Source organism: Trypanosoma brucei, chromosome 10 (genome assembly GCF_000002445.2).
Source record: "Trypanosoma brucei brucei TREU927 chromosome 10, whole genome shotgun sequence".
Lineage (NCBI taxonomy): Eukaryota > Euglenozoa > Kinetoplastea > Trypanosomatida > Trypanosomatidae > Trypanosoma > Trypanosoma brucei.
In genome coordinates this window covers 2,151,211-2,166,960 of record NC_007283.1, presented here as the reverse complement: position 1 = coordinate 2,166,960, position 15,750 = coordinate 2,151,211, and the positions used below count along the sequence as shown (strand labels likewise).

Below are 15,750 nucleotides of genomic sequence, written 5' to 3'. Positions count from 1 at the left end.
CTCCTGTTCTTGTTGTGCTTGTATTTGCTTCATATTCCTTTCCTCCGCGTTACTTCCTCGACTACACCTTCGTTCCTTTTTTTCCTCTTTGTTTTTCCCCTTTTCCCAACTGCTCACCACTGCTACGGTGCAATCTCCGCGAAGTGAAGGAAGGAAAAAAAAAACAGCAACAACTAACCAAGCGACGCATATTTTACGAAAAGATAAAATTGTACCATCAATGATAAAAAAGCAAAAGCAGAAAACGGAACAATCGATAAGAGGCACAAACAAGACACTCAACTTTTCCCTCCATCTTCTTAGCATGCCTCTCCTTCAACTCACCGCTTCTCTAAACCTTCCCACCTTTCCACTCCTTTCTTCTATTCTCTCCCTGTTTCCTATTCCCCCCCCCCCCCTCCCTCCCTCCCTTGACTCCAACGGGGGAAAAAAAGAAAAAAGAAGATGGAAAAACCATCTTTGGTTTACATCATATGTTAAGACCACTTCACTACCGTTCCCACTACTCACAGACGCACATACAGTTGATGGTTCCTCTTAATTGATTCACCAATCAACAGCTACTTTCTCTTTTTGTGATCTAGTGATGATAGTGCCTAGGGTCTCAACTTCCCCACATCCCTTTCACCAATAATTTCAACACCACATTGCAAAGTCAGCAAAATCAATGCAACTCCTACTCCCACTTCGTGTTGGAGTCATGACGCGATGTAATAGAAAAAACCGAAATGCGAAGAAAGTACGCCATCTGTGTGATAACGGAAAGAATCATATGGAAGTACTGCCAGAACCCCAGTACTGCAAGCGCCACTGTGGCGGAGCCAAGTGATGGCAATACATATTTTTCCTCAGCAAGAGGCAAGTAGGTGTGGATGAAGAGCGGAGCAACAGTGAAGAGTAGTGTAATGATAAACAACCCACTGAAAAGGTTAAACGGCATTGCGCACAACCTGGAAACAGTCATGCGTGTGGCAGTGTAAGATATCAAAACGTGAAAACTCAACTCCAGTGCATATGGATACTTCTCATGGATGGGGCGGTAAACCAGATACATCCAGACGTGAAGTACCAGCAAGCAGACAACCGGTAGGGCAGTTGTCACGGCCATACCAGGTTTCTGAATGTTTGGCCTTTTTAAAACATGCAATATGTTTGTTAGCAGTGTCAGAGTCCCAGATACCACATAAAAGGTAAATAACATACTCCGCACTGATCCAATCACGAACGAGCCACCGCAACTGCCTAACCATGACGGCAACGGCACCTCGTAAGGTCCAGCCACTTGAGTATCCCACACGGCTGGTGACATGATGGCTGTGATGAGAAAAATACCGCACGCGAGCAATATGCCGTCAGTGGGACCATTGACGTAACCGAAGTCAAGTGTACCGGTGACAAACTGCTCCCAGATGGCACCAAAGACTGCGCATGATGAGAGTGTGATGTACACAAAGGTAACACAGGGAGGCGTATTTAGAGCACAGCATATCATCATTTGTACAAAAGGTGTTAATATGACGTCACACCCATGGTCAAACAATTCACCAAGTGGTGACCCCGTATTAGTACGACGGGCCTGTTTTCCATCTATTGCATCAAGTGTCTGGTACGCAAAAAGGCATATGACGGCATACAGCCACACCCAACAAGGATACTCGGCATTTCCGAAGTAGTAAAAGAACATAACCAAAAGCGCAGAAGAGAGGCACATCACAAACCCCGTGACGGTAATGGCGTTGGGCGCGACAGTCATGGGAACAAGACTTACGATAAAGTTCCAGTATGGCTGCATGACATAGTTCGAAATTATGCCAGAGTCACTACCGCTATATTTGTATTTGGCCAAATTCGGTAGGAAATGCGGTGGAATGTGTTCATGAACCCGTGGATCTAAACTAATGCAGCGGGACCGGTGTGACCCGGGGCCGGTATTCCCAGCGGAATTGCTGCCGGGAGTTCTGTGAGGCGCGTTCATTGCGGCCTACACACAACCAAAAAAAAAAAAATGATGATGCAGTTCTATTCACTTCCTCACCCGAACCCGTGCCACCAACGCACCTCTTCAGCCTCTAATTTTTTTTCTTTTTTTTTTGTTTCCTTTCAATAACCACAGGGTGACTCACGCCCTTTTGATTGCCTGGTTGGCTGTTTGGTTTCTTCTTTCCTTTTCCCCCTTTGAAAAGGGGTGAACTTATTTATCTACCCGCTCGACAGCTTTTGCCCGTCTGTTTGTTCTATATTTTGTTGGATCCTCCCCCTTTATTCGGCCGTCCTTTATTTTGTCCGTTTTGCCTCTACAACGTTTGTTATTTATGTTTGTTTATCTGTTGTTGCTTTTTTGGCAAACGCGTTGTTCTTCACTTTTGCTTCTTTCAAAAAAAAAAAAGCAGAGTAACAAGAGCTCATGAATAGGGTAGCTTGAAGAAACGAAAATAATGATGACAATAATAATAATAATAATAATAATAATAATAATTTTGTGGAAAGCAAAATCCACACGAGCAGCGAAACGATCTCAAATATTCGCACAAAATTTCATTCCAAACTTCCATCCTTAAATGCACGTTTAAACGGATCGAAAACGAACCAAGTTGTAATTTCTTTGACTTCAGCATTATGACACAACCCAACGCACTCTTATCCCTTCATGGTGCGGAAACGCAGGCAAATTTCTACAAAAAAAAAAAAGAAAAAGAAAAATGCCGAGCCGCAAAGTTTTTAACCGCATTTGTTGAGGAGCACCACCACAAACGTCACGTCGGCTCGCGTTCATGGCAACATCGCAGCAGCTTCGCCAAAACAAAACAAAAATCCAACATAAAATAATGTGAATTCCCCCTATTGCTTTAAAAATGTATTTCCTTTGATTATTCCTTTGGTTTTGACTAAAGAGGAAGTGGATGAAAAATATAAAAGAAAACAAGAAAAAATAGGGGAAAGGGGAAATAGATATGTGACAGAAACCATAGAAGTAACACAAGGGGAAAAGAAAAAAAAAGAAAAAGAAAAAGAAAAGGAGGAGTCAAATGTAAGAAGAAGTACAACGTCTCGCCACTGCTTGAAGGGGAGCAACCTTTTTATGCGCGGGACCATTTGTATGGACAAAATATAATGGTCCCAAAGCGGTTTTTGTTTTTGTTTTGGTTTTTGTTATGTGCCAACGCGCTCACGCACCCAACAATAAAAATACGACAGCGACTCCTCTCCTCCTTTTCTCCTTTTCCACTGCTGAATCTACTCAACCACACACACACACAAAAAAAAAAAAATTGAGCAAAAGAAGAAGAATAAATAAATAAAGACGGCGCATCAAGAACGCACATGCACCACAGCTTTAGCACACCAATCACTTTACTGAGGAAACACATCTTTTTATTTCTTTCTTTTCCTTTACTGCGTGCTGCTTCTATTTTATTATTATTATTTTTCTTTTGCATTCTTCTTTTCTCTTTTTTTTTGTGTGTGTGTGTCAACTTTTCCGAAAGTTATTTTGCTTCCCTCCCGAACCTCACATATATCTATTCATGCATATTTGTACATGTATTCCCCTTCTGTCACTCCTCTCTTTTTGCATCCCTCTTATTAAATCCTCAGCACCCATTACCCTCTAATAAATATGTTTATATAAATATATATATATATTTGATTATTTAAAAAAGAGAAAAAAAAAAGTTCTATGATTTACAAGCACTCATACATAAAAATAAATGTATATCTATCTACATATGTGTGCTTGAAAGAAGTTAGAAGAACCGAAACAGATAAATAAAAGGGGCACGCGTACATGACAGAAAATATAGTCCGACCACCTATTTTGCGTTTTCTCTTTTTCGTTATTGTTTTTTTTATTGTTAGTGTTGTTTCTGCCTTTTGCCTTTTGCATTGAAAGTCAGTGCCTCAACCCTCAATATTCATCTGAACCGCAATTCTTAAAATATACAAATAAGAGCCATGGGAGCAATCAAAAGAAGAGAGGGAGAAAAAAAAAAAAGAGAATGCGGAAGATGAGGAGTGTGGGGGAGGAGGAAACTGAAATCATATGCCCGACAAAAGAAAGAAGGAGAAAAGAAAAAAAAGAAAACAAAACAAAAGCAAAAACATCGAGGTTTGCAGCTCACAATGAAATGGAAAGGGAATACCGAAAAATAACAATAAGTTTGCATGGTGGAGTGTTTTGACGGGAAAAGTGAAAAATGCATAAAAATAATGATAATAGAAGCGAAGCGAAAGGGAGGGAGGGAGGGAAAGGTTAAAGCAGAGCGAACGCAAAAACAAAATAAAAAATGTTTCTAAATGACAACAACAGAACATCAACAAGGCGACGGAACGCTCAGCCAAACGTGCAACACGGTAACGAAACACTCGAGGACGCACTGCAAAAAGGATGTATCAACAACTCAAAAATTCAGCGAAGGGGGGAACTAACGAAACGAAGGCAAAAAAGAAAAACATTAGAAGAGTCAAGAAACACCAACTAAAAAGGAGAGGTTTAACAAAAAGGCATGGATGGATGAATGCGGAATGGAGGGGGGGGCCCACTTATTCCCTTCAGCACAAACATTACTGCTACGATTGGAGACATAAATGCAATTAGAAACATGAGTGAGGCAAGAAAGGAGGGAAAGAAGACTTCATTCCTTCTACTCACTACTATAACTGTACAGACATAATGTCATTCCATCCACCTCCTCCTTTTATCTCCCCTACACATGGTGGCCGTCTTCTTAAGACCGACGCGGTGCATACCTTCCAAAACAACTACAATACAGTTTATAATGATAATAATAATGATAAATAATTAAAAGACACGGGAGGAAAGAAAGAAAGAAATGCAATGAAAGAAAGTATACGTCTTTTAAACACTTCAGGAGCCGCATTTCCATCTTTTCTTTCCTTCCATTCTTTTTCTCCTTCCTTCTCTCTTCGACTCCTTCCCTCACCTCCAAATGCATCAGTTCCATACGCAATCGCTACTGTCACCTACCCAAGCAAGAGGCAAAACAAAGAAAGAAAAAGAAAAAAGAAAGACAAACAATACAACTAAAAGTTCGAAAACTACAAATACACATTTCTTTTCTTCTTGTGCGTGTTTTTTTTCTTTTTCTTCCCTCAATAACCGCCCCTGAGAAGGCGCACATCCCCACCAAAAGATAACGACATGACGTCACGGAACTAACGAAAAGCGAAAGGAGCAGACGCAAGATATGCAGCATGAATACACTAATCACGGTAAAAACAAAAAAAATGAGAGTATAAGACACCAAGGGCAATCCTTCTCCATATCAGTTATCCGTCTTTCGTGTTTGTCTTTCCTTCTCTCCCTCCGAGACTTTGATTTTATTTTATTTTATCTCAGTATTTTTTTTTGCTTTGTTTTGTCTTCTTGTCTGCTTCTGCGACTCTCTCTCTCCCTCCCTCTCTCTCCCTCCACTTACACACGCCCACGCCCATGCATCCATTCTTCGCAATTACAACAACTGATTTAACCCTCCCACTCAGCCACATTTCCTTCACTTTTTTTTCGTTACCTTCTTTTCTTTTTGAGTTGGTTTCTCTTCCTTTTTCGGTGCTCCCCGTCCCTTCCGTGTTGGTTTCTTTTCACTTGTATCGGATTTTCCCCCTTCTTTTTGCGCCGCTCGCAACATTTCACTAGCGTCCTGAACTGCCTTCGCTATTACTACTTCCTTCTCTTTTGCCTTAACACTAGCGGAACCCTTTCCTCCAGGCAACGCAGCAAGGGAATGCCCTTTTGGCATACTTTTAATTACTTCCTCCATTTGTATAGGCCGGGATAAGTTATATAACTTGGAAAGTGCTGCAAACCGCTTGCGATAATTCAATCCACGCACTGATGCGTAGTTATTCTTCACAAACGTTGCGAAAGTTCCTTTGCTCTTGCGACGCGACGAGCGCTTTTCATCAGTTATTTCTGTCTTCGACCGCTTCCCAAGGTTCGGATGGCGGGCGGCACGCATATTAAGTTCACGCCGTTGGTTTTGCGAGAGTTCCTTATACATCTTAGAGAGTAATTTCCCTCTCTTAGAGATAGCACATCCCTTCAGTGCGGGATTGTTTTTTTGATCCATCATAAAAAGTGTGAAGGGACTCACAGCTAGAAAACGCAAACAAGCGCGGAACATATCTATATTAATAACTTTCCCTCTCTCCACTCGCCGTCGCTGTTACTTCCTCCTTCTGTCGATGTTCACTGTTGACACAGTTACTTATCACTTCTATTTTTTCTGGTATCGTTTCCGCTCTACTTCTTTTCTATTATTACTATTATTATTTCTGTCGTTGCTTTGTTTTGTTTTTAACTGCTCTTCTTTTTTTTTCCCCCCTCTTGGTGTTTTACTGCCTCTGACCCAAATGATACAAAACAAAAAAAAATGTTTTGCGTGAGTAACCGCAAGCCTTCAGTGCTTGGGGTCTCTAAGAAGAAGAGGATGAAAAGGGGGAAAAAAAATAAAAGAATTTAGTCAATCAGCAAATAACAGACAGGTTGAAGCGACTTTAAAAAAAAAAAAGCGAAGTCCCGTACGGAAAAGCACACAAGTGAAATCAAGTTTAATTTATGCTCTTCTCGAGTTTAAGTAATCAATGTCTCGCCGAATACATGCCTTTGCTCCACCTCACGGTTAGTAAAAACGCGGGGAGAAATAAAAGAGGTGTGTGAAAGCGAACAAAATTATAATAATAAATGCGGTCACAGCGCGACCACAGGGAACGTAACTATGTGAAGGTTAAAGATACCTCTGCACCACGCCATGAATTACCTGAGCATCTTTTAATGCACAGTGCGACTCCGTATATCCAACAATTTCTCTCCTCAACCCTTCTTGCATACCGGCATGGTACCAACAGAATTCACCATGAGTCTCCGCCGCATCACCTTTAGTTTCCCGCCATTCACCCTGTGCGAGTAGTTTCTTTAAGGCTTGGATATCAAAACAAGCAATATCCTCCAGTTTGGGTATGGGCATGTTACTGCTTTCTGCAATCCGAGCAGCTCCAAATACCCACCGCAGAGCCTGAACATCCATAAGAGAACCCTTGTTGATAAGCACTACCCGCTCGCAAGACAAAAACTGGGAAATCTCCTCAGCAACTTTCGTGTAGTCACGGCGAAGAAACGTGACATTGTTTAGTGGTACGTGGTGACTTGAGGGAATTGCACCGCAACTTAGTCCTAATGCTACTTGGGAATTTTCTATCACGCCTGGATGAAGGAAACAATGGAAAGGTTGGAAGGAATGATCACCTCCACTCGGAACCAGCGCAATCTCCAGCGGAAGGGGGACAGAATTCTTTTGAACCACAGCTGCCTCCACGTCAAGGAACACAAAAATAGCATTTTGCATTCCTCCCATCGCCTCGATGTGAGCAGATAGAGCGGCAGAACTTTGCATCTGCCTGATATATTGCCTCCGTCCCTTCTTTTGTTGCCTCTGCGGAGGATTAGGGATAGTCACAAAACCTGTCTTTTTGGGGTGTGTAGACCTGAAAAACATAACGTAATCACTTTCGGTTGCCAAACGGTGAGAAGGGTAATATGACTTGATCCCTTCTACCGTGTTGGGATCTTCGGTCATTAGTAGTGCCCAACCTGTGGGTTCCCTTTGAATGTAACCCACAACAAAGTCAATATCTGGGTACTGCGCCACATGACGCTCCCTGAGTTCGCTGCGACTCACTGTTAACCCCACCTCAACAAGTAAAGAATTTCCTCGGTGCTTGTCCATGAATTTTGTGGCAGGGCTTGGTTTCCCAACAGTTCTCAAAGTGGTTTCCGCACACCCGTTTTCCGGTTGTAGTCGCACGTCATGATTTTCCTCCGCATCTCCATCATCACCCCCCTCTTCCCCGTGTTTATCAAATGCCTCATGATCTTTCGCTGCAGCCTCCCAGTCAATATCTTCTCCTTCATATTCCACATTTTCCCCATCCTCCTCACAATCCCCCTCACAACTTAACACGTTACTCAAGTCAAGAAGAATCTCCTTAGATGGAACATATAAGTCGGGGAATGCTGATCGAAGTGGGCCATCTTCATCCTCAAAAAGCCGCAAATAGGAGAGACGCAACGTGTAAAGAGAATCCTCCTGATGCTCTACCTGTTCATCGAGCAAACGATCAAAGTCATCCATTTCTGGGTCCTCATCAGAAGTAAAGTCGTCAAACTCACTAATAATGCTCTCGCTATCCGAGTACATTTTAAATTGCCTTGTATTTTTTTTTTTGAGGTGAGGAGTCACGTGAAGACAAAAAAAAACAAAAAGAAGGCCGCAATGCAAAGCGTGTATACAACCACAGCGACAAGGTAAAACGGAACACAGGGACGAAACCCAGACAACAAAATGAGAAGAAATGACATCAACAATATTAATAATAGTAATAGTAATAACTAATTGAGGGGCCACCCACGTGGGGCCCACCAGACAGGTGGTGGACACCATAACCGTTATTAAACCCTATTTCTTCACAATTAGCTGTGGAAACTCAAAACACAAACGGCACGGGCGAATGCACCTGGTGAATATGTCAAGGTCATTACGATGTGCGGTTACAACATATCTTTTTACCATACACACCGATAGACGTCCGAAACATGGAAGAACAAAAAAACAAAAACACACACACACACACACACGCGGGCAGGACAAAACAAAAAAAGGCAGAAATAAAAATATAAAAAAGAGAAAGGGAAACAGGAAAACTCTCTATGTTGCCGCATCCGTACTCTCTGCTAAGCTTCCGGACTCGAGCATGTGTGCAACGGCACTAAGTTTCTCTATCTGTTTCTTTTGTGTGATGACCTTTTCCTCGAATGCCTTCGCCTTTGCTTGCTCCTTGTCACGCTCTGCTCTACATCTTTCCACCCGCGCCAACAACACGGTTTTTTCACTTTCAAGTGATCGAATCCGCTTCACATGTCTTTCCTTTTCTTCCTTAAAACTTTCAAAGAACCTTCTTGCTTTTAAAAACCTTTCTTGAAGCTCCGTTACACGTGCCACCCAACCATCCATTAGAACTTCAAGTTCCTTTTCCTCCTTGCGAGTTTGAAGGAAACGCTCATTCTCTTCCGATAATTCGGCCAGAAGCTGCGGTTTCCGGGCGGCGTCCGCTTCCTTCTTCGCCTCCAACTTGGCGTATTCCTGCTCCCTGGAACGCATGATTTCATTGTATTTGTCCTGCCCATCCAAGTGAAATCTGGTGTATATCTCAAGTTGTTCCTTCAGTAGCTTATTCTCTTGCGCTGCTTTTGCTTCCATGTGCGCAATTTCCTCTGCATATGAATTCACCTCTGATAAAGTTGCCTGCAATTCCTCTGACATCAGCGCCCGCTTTGCCTCATCATCTTTTATTGCCTGCTCATACTTTTCCTCCGCCGCACGGTTGTGTTCGTTAAGTACCGCACGAATTTCCCGCACCTTCTGCACTTGTTCTTGCATTTGTTTGAGGCGTTCCTGGAGAGTTTGGTTGCATTTCTCCTCCTCCGCAAGCGTCTTCTGCTCCTGTTCGAGCTCAGCTCCACGTTGATGAAATTTCAGCAACTGTTGCACGAGTCTCTCGGCAAGCGATGACATCTGCGTGATTCGCTAAACTATTTTCCCCTCCAGATGCGGGATGTGTCCTTACAGTATATATTGAGTACATATATATATATATATTGTGTGTATGTGTGGAAACGCGTACGGTACAAATAAAATAACGCAACGGAAGAAACAACAAGGGGAAGGGGAAAAGAAGAAGCAATAAGATGATGGTGGGGAGATCAACAATAATAGTAATAATAAACAATAACGTTACAACAGAGACCGACAAAGTCACTCTACTACTGACGGAGCGGAAATATGGCATGCAAAACATATTGGAGAGAGAGAGAGAGTGAAAACGAAAAAACACTAAAGCAATACTAACACGTGACATTTTCTCCCGCCCCCCCCCGCACTTCTTGTCTTTTCTTTCCATTTTCTGTTTCATTTTACAAATTCGGATAAATGAAAACGAAAGAATTGGTAACTAGGGGCAAGGAAACAGAGGAAAATGGGGAGGGAGAAAAAAAAGAGAAGACGGAATGGGAGTGAAGTGAAGAAGGGAAAACCGTAGAGGGACCGCAAAGGCACACAAACGAGTGGTAAAGTAAATTCCAACATTTTCTCAAGGCATTTATTATTATTATTTTTTTTTTAATCCTCACGTAATTTTTTTTCTCCTTTTTTCGTCTCTAACTTACACACAAATCAAGGTTCAGTGTACAACACAGTGGCGCTACATGCAAACTGAGTATCGTATTAAAATTCCCTTACCTCCATACCAGTCCAAGTCCATTTAGGTCCCAAAGCACACATAAATCTCACAACTGGCCTTTTTCCTCACCGTCCCTCATCACCAACACAACACATGACAAAAAAGAAAAAAAAGGCAAACAAAAATGCACACGGCGTCGTGTGTTTCCCCCCGCCCCCCCCCCCCCTCCCCTCACGCCTCGCCCGCCCCGCCGTGCCAAACTTCCCCTCCACTTCTATAAACAAAAATGTAAAAAAAAAAGTAAGAGAGTCACTACTACCTGAAGTGCCCCACACCGCAACGCAAACAACAAATCAGTAGGAAAGATACGGATAATGTCATTCCGGTCCCAAACCACCCAATGAGCAAAAATTATATATATTTATTTATTTAAATAAAGTAAGAATGAAAACAAAATACGTACTTCTCATAGATAGATGTGATTATTAGTTTTGGAATTTTTTTTTCCTCACCCCTTCTACTCCCTGCGCAAAGCTTCATCAAAATCAACATCTCTCGGGTCTCGCTCATATTCTTCTTCGCCTCCATTCCATTCATTTCGTGTCAACTTAAAAACCTCACGCTCATTCTGCTTGTGTCACTATTGATGGATGGCGAGTAAAGCCATACAATTCAAAGAGCATAAAAAATGGTGTAATTGTCAGCACGAATAGAAAGAACTGGAGGGGGGAAGAAAAAAAAATAAAGTGAGGAAGATGGAGAGATGGAGAGGCAAAGGAACGATGGGAAGGAGCGAAAAGAGAGCACAACGTAAAAAGAAAATGTTATTAGTCGTTCTGTGGGACGTACGCCTTTTTCAGAGAAATGAAGCGTTTCGCCCCTATGGCGTACACAAACATAGCTAAAATACAGCCTAAGCCAAGAAGGCCAAGGCACTCCTCCACGACGAACAAACTTTTGGTTGCGGTTTTACATGGGGAGAGCATTGCACTCGCTAAAGTCGTTAAAACCGACTCACAACTGCCTAGCGCACTGCCGACCGTCTCGTGCATCGCGCGCGCCCTCGAAACCGCTGTTACTCCCACCAGTACACTTTTGGCAACACGGCCAACATTACTTAACGAATTTCCCAACTTACAGTCACTGGCGCATTTCCGCAAGTCACACATTCCCCCGTCACGAACAGACGAACAAAAATGTCCTTTATTCTTCGCCTCTTGGAGAGCGCCACTGTTATTAACAATTCCCTGTGCGATAACAATTGTCGAATCAACCCATGCAGCCATCTGTAGGTCCGTCACATTGTCACACGACATGTCTTTAGGGCAGGAAAAAACGGAACCGCTGGTGGCACTAGATGTGGAGTCCTGTCCGTCATTGTAGCAATATGGTTTCAATATTTCACACGTTTTGCCCGCCTGTGATTTAAAGAGTGACTCAATGATAGCCGTAGGTCTAGTTAAACTTGTCTCGTCACACTCCGATAAGGCGGTGAGAATGTTGGAGCGTCCCTCTGCAAACTCCTCAACCTCAAAGCAACTGTCCGTAATAAAGAAATTGAGTGCAGCAAAAGCCCCTGCGGTGGTCCACACAATAATGCCAAAAACACCAATAAACAAAAAGAGGAACATGGAGACGTACCGCCTGTAGTTACAAAATGCTACCGGTAGCCCCACCAGCGTAAGGACTGTAGGAGCCAAAAAGAGACCGAGCATCCAAAACCCCGCTCTTCTCCCGGCGTTAACAGCGCTTAAAACCGTTCGGTCATAAATGCCCTTGACTGTTTCCACACGACTGCGAAATAAGGTGTTTAACTGCGGTCCATTCGACTCTAAACTCGAAAGCAAAAATGGATATTCAGAATCAGTTTCGCTATTGTAAAGCGCGACTTTCATTGCACTCATATGTAATTTCTCATATCCGACCGCCATATCCACGATGTTGCGTACCCTGCTACGAACATCCCTCATGCACTGCTGAATAACCAACATGGCCAAGCAACCCAAAATTGCTGCTGCGAGACATACGACTGCGGCGACTACTGCAAATATACGCGGTCGCAAAAGGTCCATTCGGTTGTAGACGGTTGCGCTGCGTTTGTCGGGGTGGCAGAAATTAACGCTTTGCCTCCGCCCACCACAGCAGTCAAACACATATTTGCAAACAAAGTAAATGGGTATGAAAAATAACAGAGACACGGCCACCAAAATGTATGGAAGTGCTTGAAGAAGTAAAAGCGTATGGTACTTATCGGTATCGCATTCATCGATGTTCTTGGTGAACCTATCGCAGTTCATTGTCCTTCGCGTACTTGTTTTGTACTGTATAGCCGGGACGCCCTCCACTTCTGTTGGCGCAAGAATTAGAGTCAAAAAAGCCAATACCACGGCAATAAGATGGATGGAAACCGTCATTGCCCTATTTGATTCGATGCGGAAGGCTCTGTCATTTTCTAAAATTGTGGTCATAATTCTTCACTTGTTTTTTTTTGCTTTTGAGAGGGGCAGAGGCGAGACAAGGGAGGTGAAAAACAAGATGAAAATATATTTACTAACAGAATTAGTATTAGTAGTTAAAAGAAAGCAAAAAAAAAAGTGGACACGCCCTCAGATACGCTTCATCCGTTAACCCACCGCATGCGGTTAGCGAATCAGTCGACGGGGAATTTGGCTGGAGAAACAAAACAGAATGAACAATGGCGAGTCTCCAAACAGATATTAAAAGTGGGAATTGATTGCACGAAAGTGATTACGACTACGTCCGCTGCGTCGCTCAGCCGCATAGACAAAACAAACGTAAGATTGAATTGATGTCTCACAAAAACGTACACACCAGCGCAAACAAAATAGAAAAAGACCAAGACAACATCAAGAGGAACAAATGCTTGCATATTCACATAGCTTCCGCGTGGCATTTGACGAACGCTGTGAAGAGACAACCAAATAACCGCGATAAAAAGAAAGAAAAAAAACTACAAACAGACATCGAATGGATATCCACCCGCAAAACATCTACCGCTCCAAACGAAAGGAAGGTAGAGGAGTTGACAAGGGGGGAGGTGTGCGTGAAAATACCGAGAGTAACAATAAGGTACCACTACTCATGAAGATCCGCCACAAACTCCCTAAACCCCATGTCGTCTCTATAAGAAATTTCGGTTATGGGAAGATAAACAAGTCTCTTGGGGTTGTGAGTGGAGTCGTACATGTACAACATAACGTCTCCACCATGAATTTCCAATACATCGTGGGCAACCTTCCGCAACATATTCTCACAGACACCGCATGGAAACAACGGATTAGGGTCCTTTTTTGATCCCTGATGTTCCCCATGCACAAATACTTCCCGTACAGCACATGTGGGGAGGCCCATGGATGCCAATTTACCCAGTGCATTTTGCTCCGAGCATCGAGAGCCGCTGGGTGTGCTGAGCTCATAGTTGACAGCCATCACAGTAGAACGCGGACATGTACACCAGGAATGGTCGGGAAATGTGGCATTACTCATCCCATTTCCGTTGGAAGATAGTGCTGGCTTATGCATCGACCAGTGCCTTCGGCTCCCGCAAGTGACATTGCAGTGACACTTCTTGTGATCCACGTACGTCATCAGCGAGGTCACCACCTGCCGCATTGGATCCTTCTTGCGCCAACTACAGTCCGCCATTGTTGATCGAAACTGTAAAATTTCTAAAGTGATGTTCGTGAAAAAGGATTTCGCACCTTCCCTTTTGAGGTCTAACGTCCTGTAATCTCTGCTAGACCAAAAGCGGGCCCGTATCTTTTCGCACGCTGCCTGTACATTGATGGTGAGTTTCAGTTTGTAGAAATCTTTCTGAGACATGTCCAACAACGAAAGTACGTTTGTCAGATTTGGCGGCAGAACTACCGGCGCAGTAACACCAGGAAAAGAAATTAGCACACTTTCCAGCGATGCCTTGGGTTGAATTTCACGGAAAATAGATATGTTTAGCCATAATGGGGTCCATTGTGGTTCACATCCGCCGACAAAAGCGTCAAATGCCTTTGTGCTCAGCCGTTGCACATCCCCTACAGTTTGGAGCTCCACCTCCTCCAACTGAGCCAAAAAAGTGTCGAGACCCTCCTGTGGGGGCAACAAATTTCTCAGGGGGGTGGCGGCTGTCGTTTTTGTGAGATTGTCACCACCAATGTCAGCATGAACGAAAAGGCACTGCGAACCGTAGCGGCACTTGTCATTGTAGCGGCAGAGAATAGGTTGCGCCGCGACAATGATTCGCTCGTGAAGCAGACCACAGGTGAACAAAAACCCCGCGGTCGGACGGACGTGAGTGACGTCTATGTACCGTAACGAAAAGTTGGATGACACACACAGAGTTGAAAAATCAAATGAACTGAGCTTCAAACGCCAGGCATCTTCGTTCAAAAGGTGTGCCCTGTGGCAGTGGCATGGGTTCCCACGATCGCCTTGCAAACAGAGCAAAAAACAATGACGTATTTTACCGAGCATCCCCTTCATATACGGCGGCGAGACGTCTTCCTTTCGGAAAAGAAAAAACTGAAGTTTGGTGTCCCTATCCATCACTGACCTCTCATGGGATGGTGGTAAATCGCTTAGCTGGGAGCTGTTCGTCGCTGCGCCGGCGGTCAATCGGTCCCCTGGAAATAAAGCGCCATCATCTGGCCAATCCAAATGCGACAGCGATGGCGATACGCCCCTCTCGTTTGAGTTCTCACGCGGTACCGGCGAAACCTCCTCTTCCGGTTCCTCCAGAGCCAATACCACGTAGCCAGTTGCCCTTACGGTGTCCTCTGGTGGTAAATACGCCTTGTAGAAGCAAAGAGAATTCCACATGGCATGGGCATGGACGGGCATGAGTAATAATAAGCGCCGTCAAAGGGAGTGGGGATGGGGAAAAATAAGGAGAGTAGAGGGGGGAAAACAATTAAAATATAAGCAATCAGCTATGCAACTAAGTAGATATATGGAGAGAAGAATATCTATCTAGATATATATATATATATATGTGTGTATTTACCTCTCCGCTTCCTTCTCTTTTGTGGACTGCGCCGCGGTGTGCAACCTATTTCTCACGCCTGCACTTCTGTTAGCTAGTTTTTAGACTCTGGAGGGTGCAGTTCTTGCACAGGCAAGGGATGCACTTCGTTCCTTCTCCTTCGGTTTTGTTTTATTGTTGTTGTTCTTCTTCAACCCTTTCCTTCACGCACCACGTTCGTTTTGGCGGTGACGGTGGTTTTGATACTAATCATACGAAGCGTTTCCAGGAAATGGGTGAGTGGAAAAAAGAGCAACATAAATGATATAAAGAGCACAAAGAAAATAACGATGTCATGATCCCAGTTAGCCAAAACGAAATTCAAACTAAAAGTGGCACCATGCTGTTGCATTCCATCGTCTGTGCACACACGAATATATGCGCATAAGACGCGAAAGCACCGCAGCCCACACATTAGTTGACCTACACGATGAATGATATATAGCCACACCCCTGGTAAAAAA

At 43.6% G+C, this 15,750-nt stretch overlaps 6 protein-coding genes across 6 annotated transcripts, besides 17 other annotated features; all 6 read right to left on the bottom strand.

Moving 5' to 3' along the window:
* Positions 1-307: 307 nt before the first annotated feature.
* Positions 308-412: a sequence feature (GA-rich).
* A 264-nt stretch (positions 413-676) lies between these two features.
* Positions 677-1,975, bottom strand: Tb10.6k15.1570 (ethanolaminephosphotransferase, putative; the record flags this gene model as incomplete). Its single annotated transcript, XM_818021.1, has 1 exon — positions 677-1,975. One exon carries the CDS (start codon positions 1,973-1,975, stop codon positions 677-679), a length of 1,299 nt encoding a protein of 432 aa, XP_823114.1.
* A 456-nt stretch (positions 1,976-2,431) lies between these two features.
* Positions 2,432-2,476: a microsatellite.
* Positions 2,477-2,984: 508 nt separating this feature from the next.
* Positions 2,985-3,015: a microsatellite.
* Positions 3,016-3,125: 110 nt separating this feature from the next.
* Positions 3,126-3,152: a microsatellite.
* Positions 3,153-3,367: 215 nt separating this feature from the next.
* Positions 3,368-3,458: a sequence feature (A-rich).
* Positions 3,459-3,608: 150 nt separating this feature from the next.
* Positions 3,609-3,658: a sequence feature (AT_rich).
* Positions 3,659-3,965: 307 nt separating this feature from the next.
* Positions 3,966-4,027: a sequence feature (CT-rich).
* A 21-nt stretch (positions 4,028-4,048) lies between these two features.
* Positions 4,049-4,096: a sequence feature (T-rich).
* Positions 4,097-4,769: 673 nt separating this feature from the next.
* Positions 4,770-4,804: a sequence feature (AT_rich).
* Positions 4,805-4,886: 82 nt separating this feature from the next.
* Positions 4,887-4,938: a sequence feature (GA-rich).
* Positions 4,939-5,330: 392 nt separating this feature from the next.
* Positions 5,331-5,385: a sequence feature (A-rich).
* Positions 5,386-5,399: 14 nt separating this feature from the next.
* Positions 5,400-5,428: a microsatellite.
* Positions 5,429-5,510: 82 nt separating this feature from the next.
* Tb10.6k15.1600 (kinetoplast DNA-associated protein, putative) lies at positions 5,511-6,140 on the bottom strand (the record flags this gene model as incomplete). The annotated part of the gene is made up of 1 exon (XM_818020.1): positions 5,511-6,140. One exon carries the CDS (start codon positions 6,138-6,140, stop codon positions 5,511-5,513), a length of 630 nt encoding a protein of 209 aa, XP_823113.1.
* Positions 6,141-6,743: 603 nt separating this feature from the next.
* On the bottom strand, positions 6,744-8,456 carry Tb10.6k15.1610 (hypothetical protein; the record flags this gene model as incomplete). The annotated part of the gene is made up of 1 exon (XM_818019.1): positions 6,744-8,456. The coding sequence occupies one exon, from the start codon at positions 8,454-8,456 to the stop codon at positions 6,744-6,746; it is 1,713 nt and encodes a 570-aa protein (XP_823112.1).
* Positions 8,457-8,630: 174 nt separating this feature from the next.
* Positions 8,631-8,650: a microsatellite.
* Positions 8,651-8,720: 70 nt separating this feature from the next.
* Tb10.6k15.1620 (hypothetical protein, conserved) lies at positions 8,721-9,587 on the bottom strand (the record flags this gene model as incomplete). The annotated part of the gene is made up of 1 exon (XM_818018.1): positions 8,721-9,587. One exon carries the CDS (start codon positions 9,585-9,587, stop codon positions 8,721-8,723), a length of 867 nt encoding a protein of 288 aa, XP_823111.1.
* A 581-nt stretch (positions 9,588-10,168) lies between these two features.
* Positions 10,169-10,195: a sequence feature (AT_rich).
* Positions 10,196-10,457: 262 nt separating this feature from the next.
* Positions 10,458-10,503: a sequence feature (G-rich).
* A 154-nt stretch (positions 10,504-10,657) lies between these two features.
* Positions 10,658-10,689: a sequence feature (AT_rich).
* A 389-nt stretch (positions 10,690-11,078) lies between these two features.
* Tb10.6k15.1640 (hypothetical protein, conserved) lies at positions 11,079-12,719 on the bottom strand (the record flags this gene model as incomplete). Its single annotated transcript, XM_818017.1, has 1 exon — positions 11,079-12,719. One exon carries the CDS (start codon positions 12,717-12,719, stop codon positions 11,079-11,081), a length of 1,641 nt encoding a protein of 546 aa, XP_823110.1.
* A 628-nt stretch (positions 12,720-13,347) lies between these two features.
* On the bottom strand, positions 13,348-15,105 carry Tb10.6k15.1650 (hypothetical protein, conserved; the record flags this gene model as incomplete). The annotated part of the gene is made up of 1 exon (XM_818016.1): positions 13,348-15,105. One exon carries the CDS (start codon positions 15,103-15,105, stop codon positions 13,348-13,350), a length of 1,758 nt encoding a protein of 585 aa, XP_823109.1.
* A 121-nt stretch (positions 15,106-15,226) lies between these two features.
* Positions 15,227-15,264: a microsatellite.
* Positions 15,265-15,750: the final 486 nt, after the last annotated feature.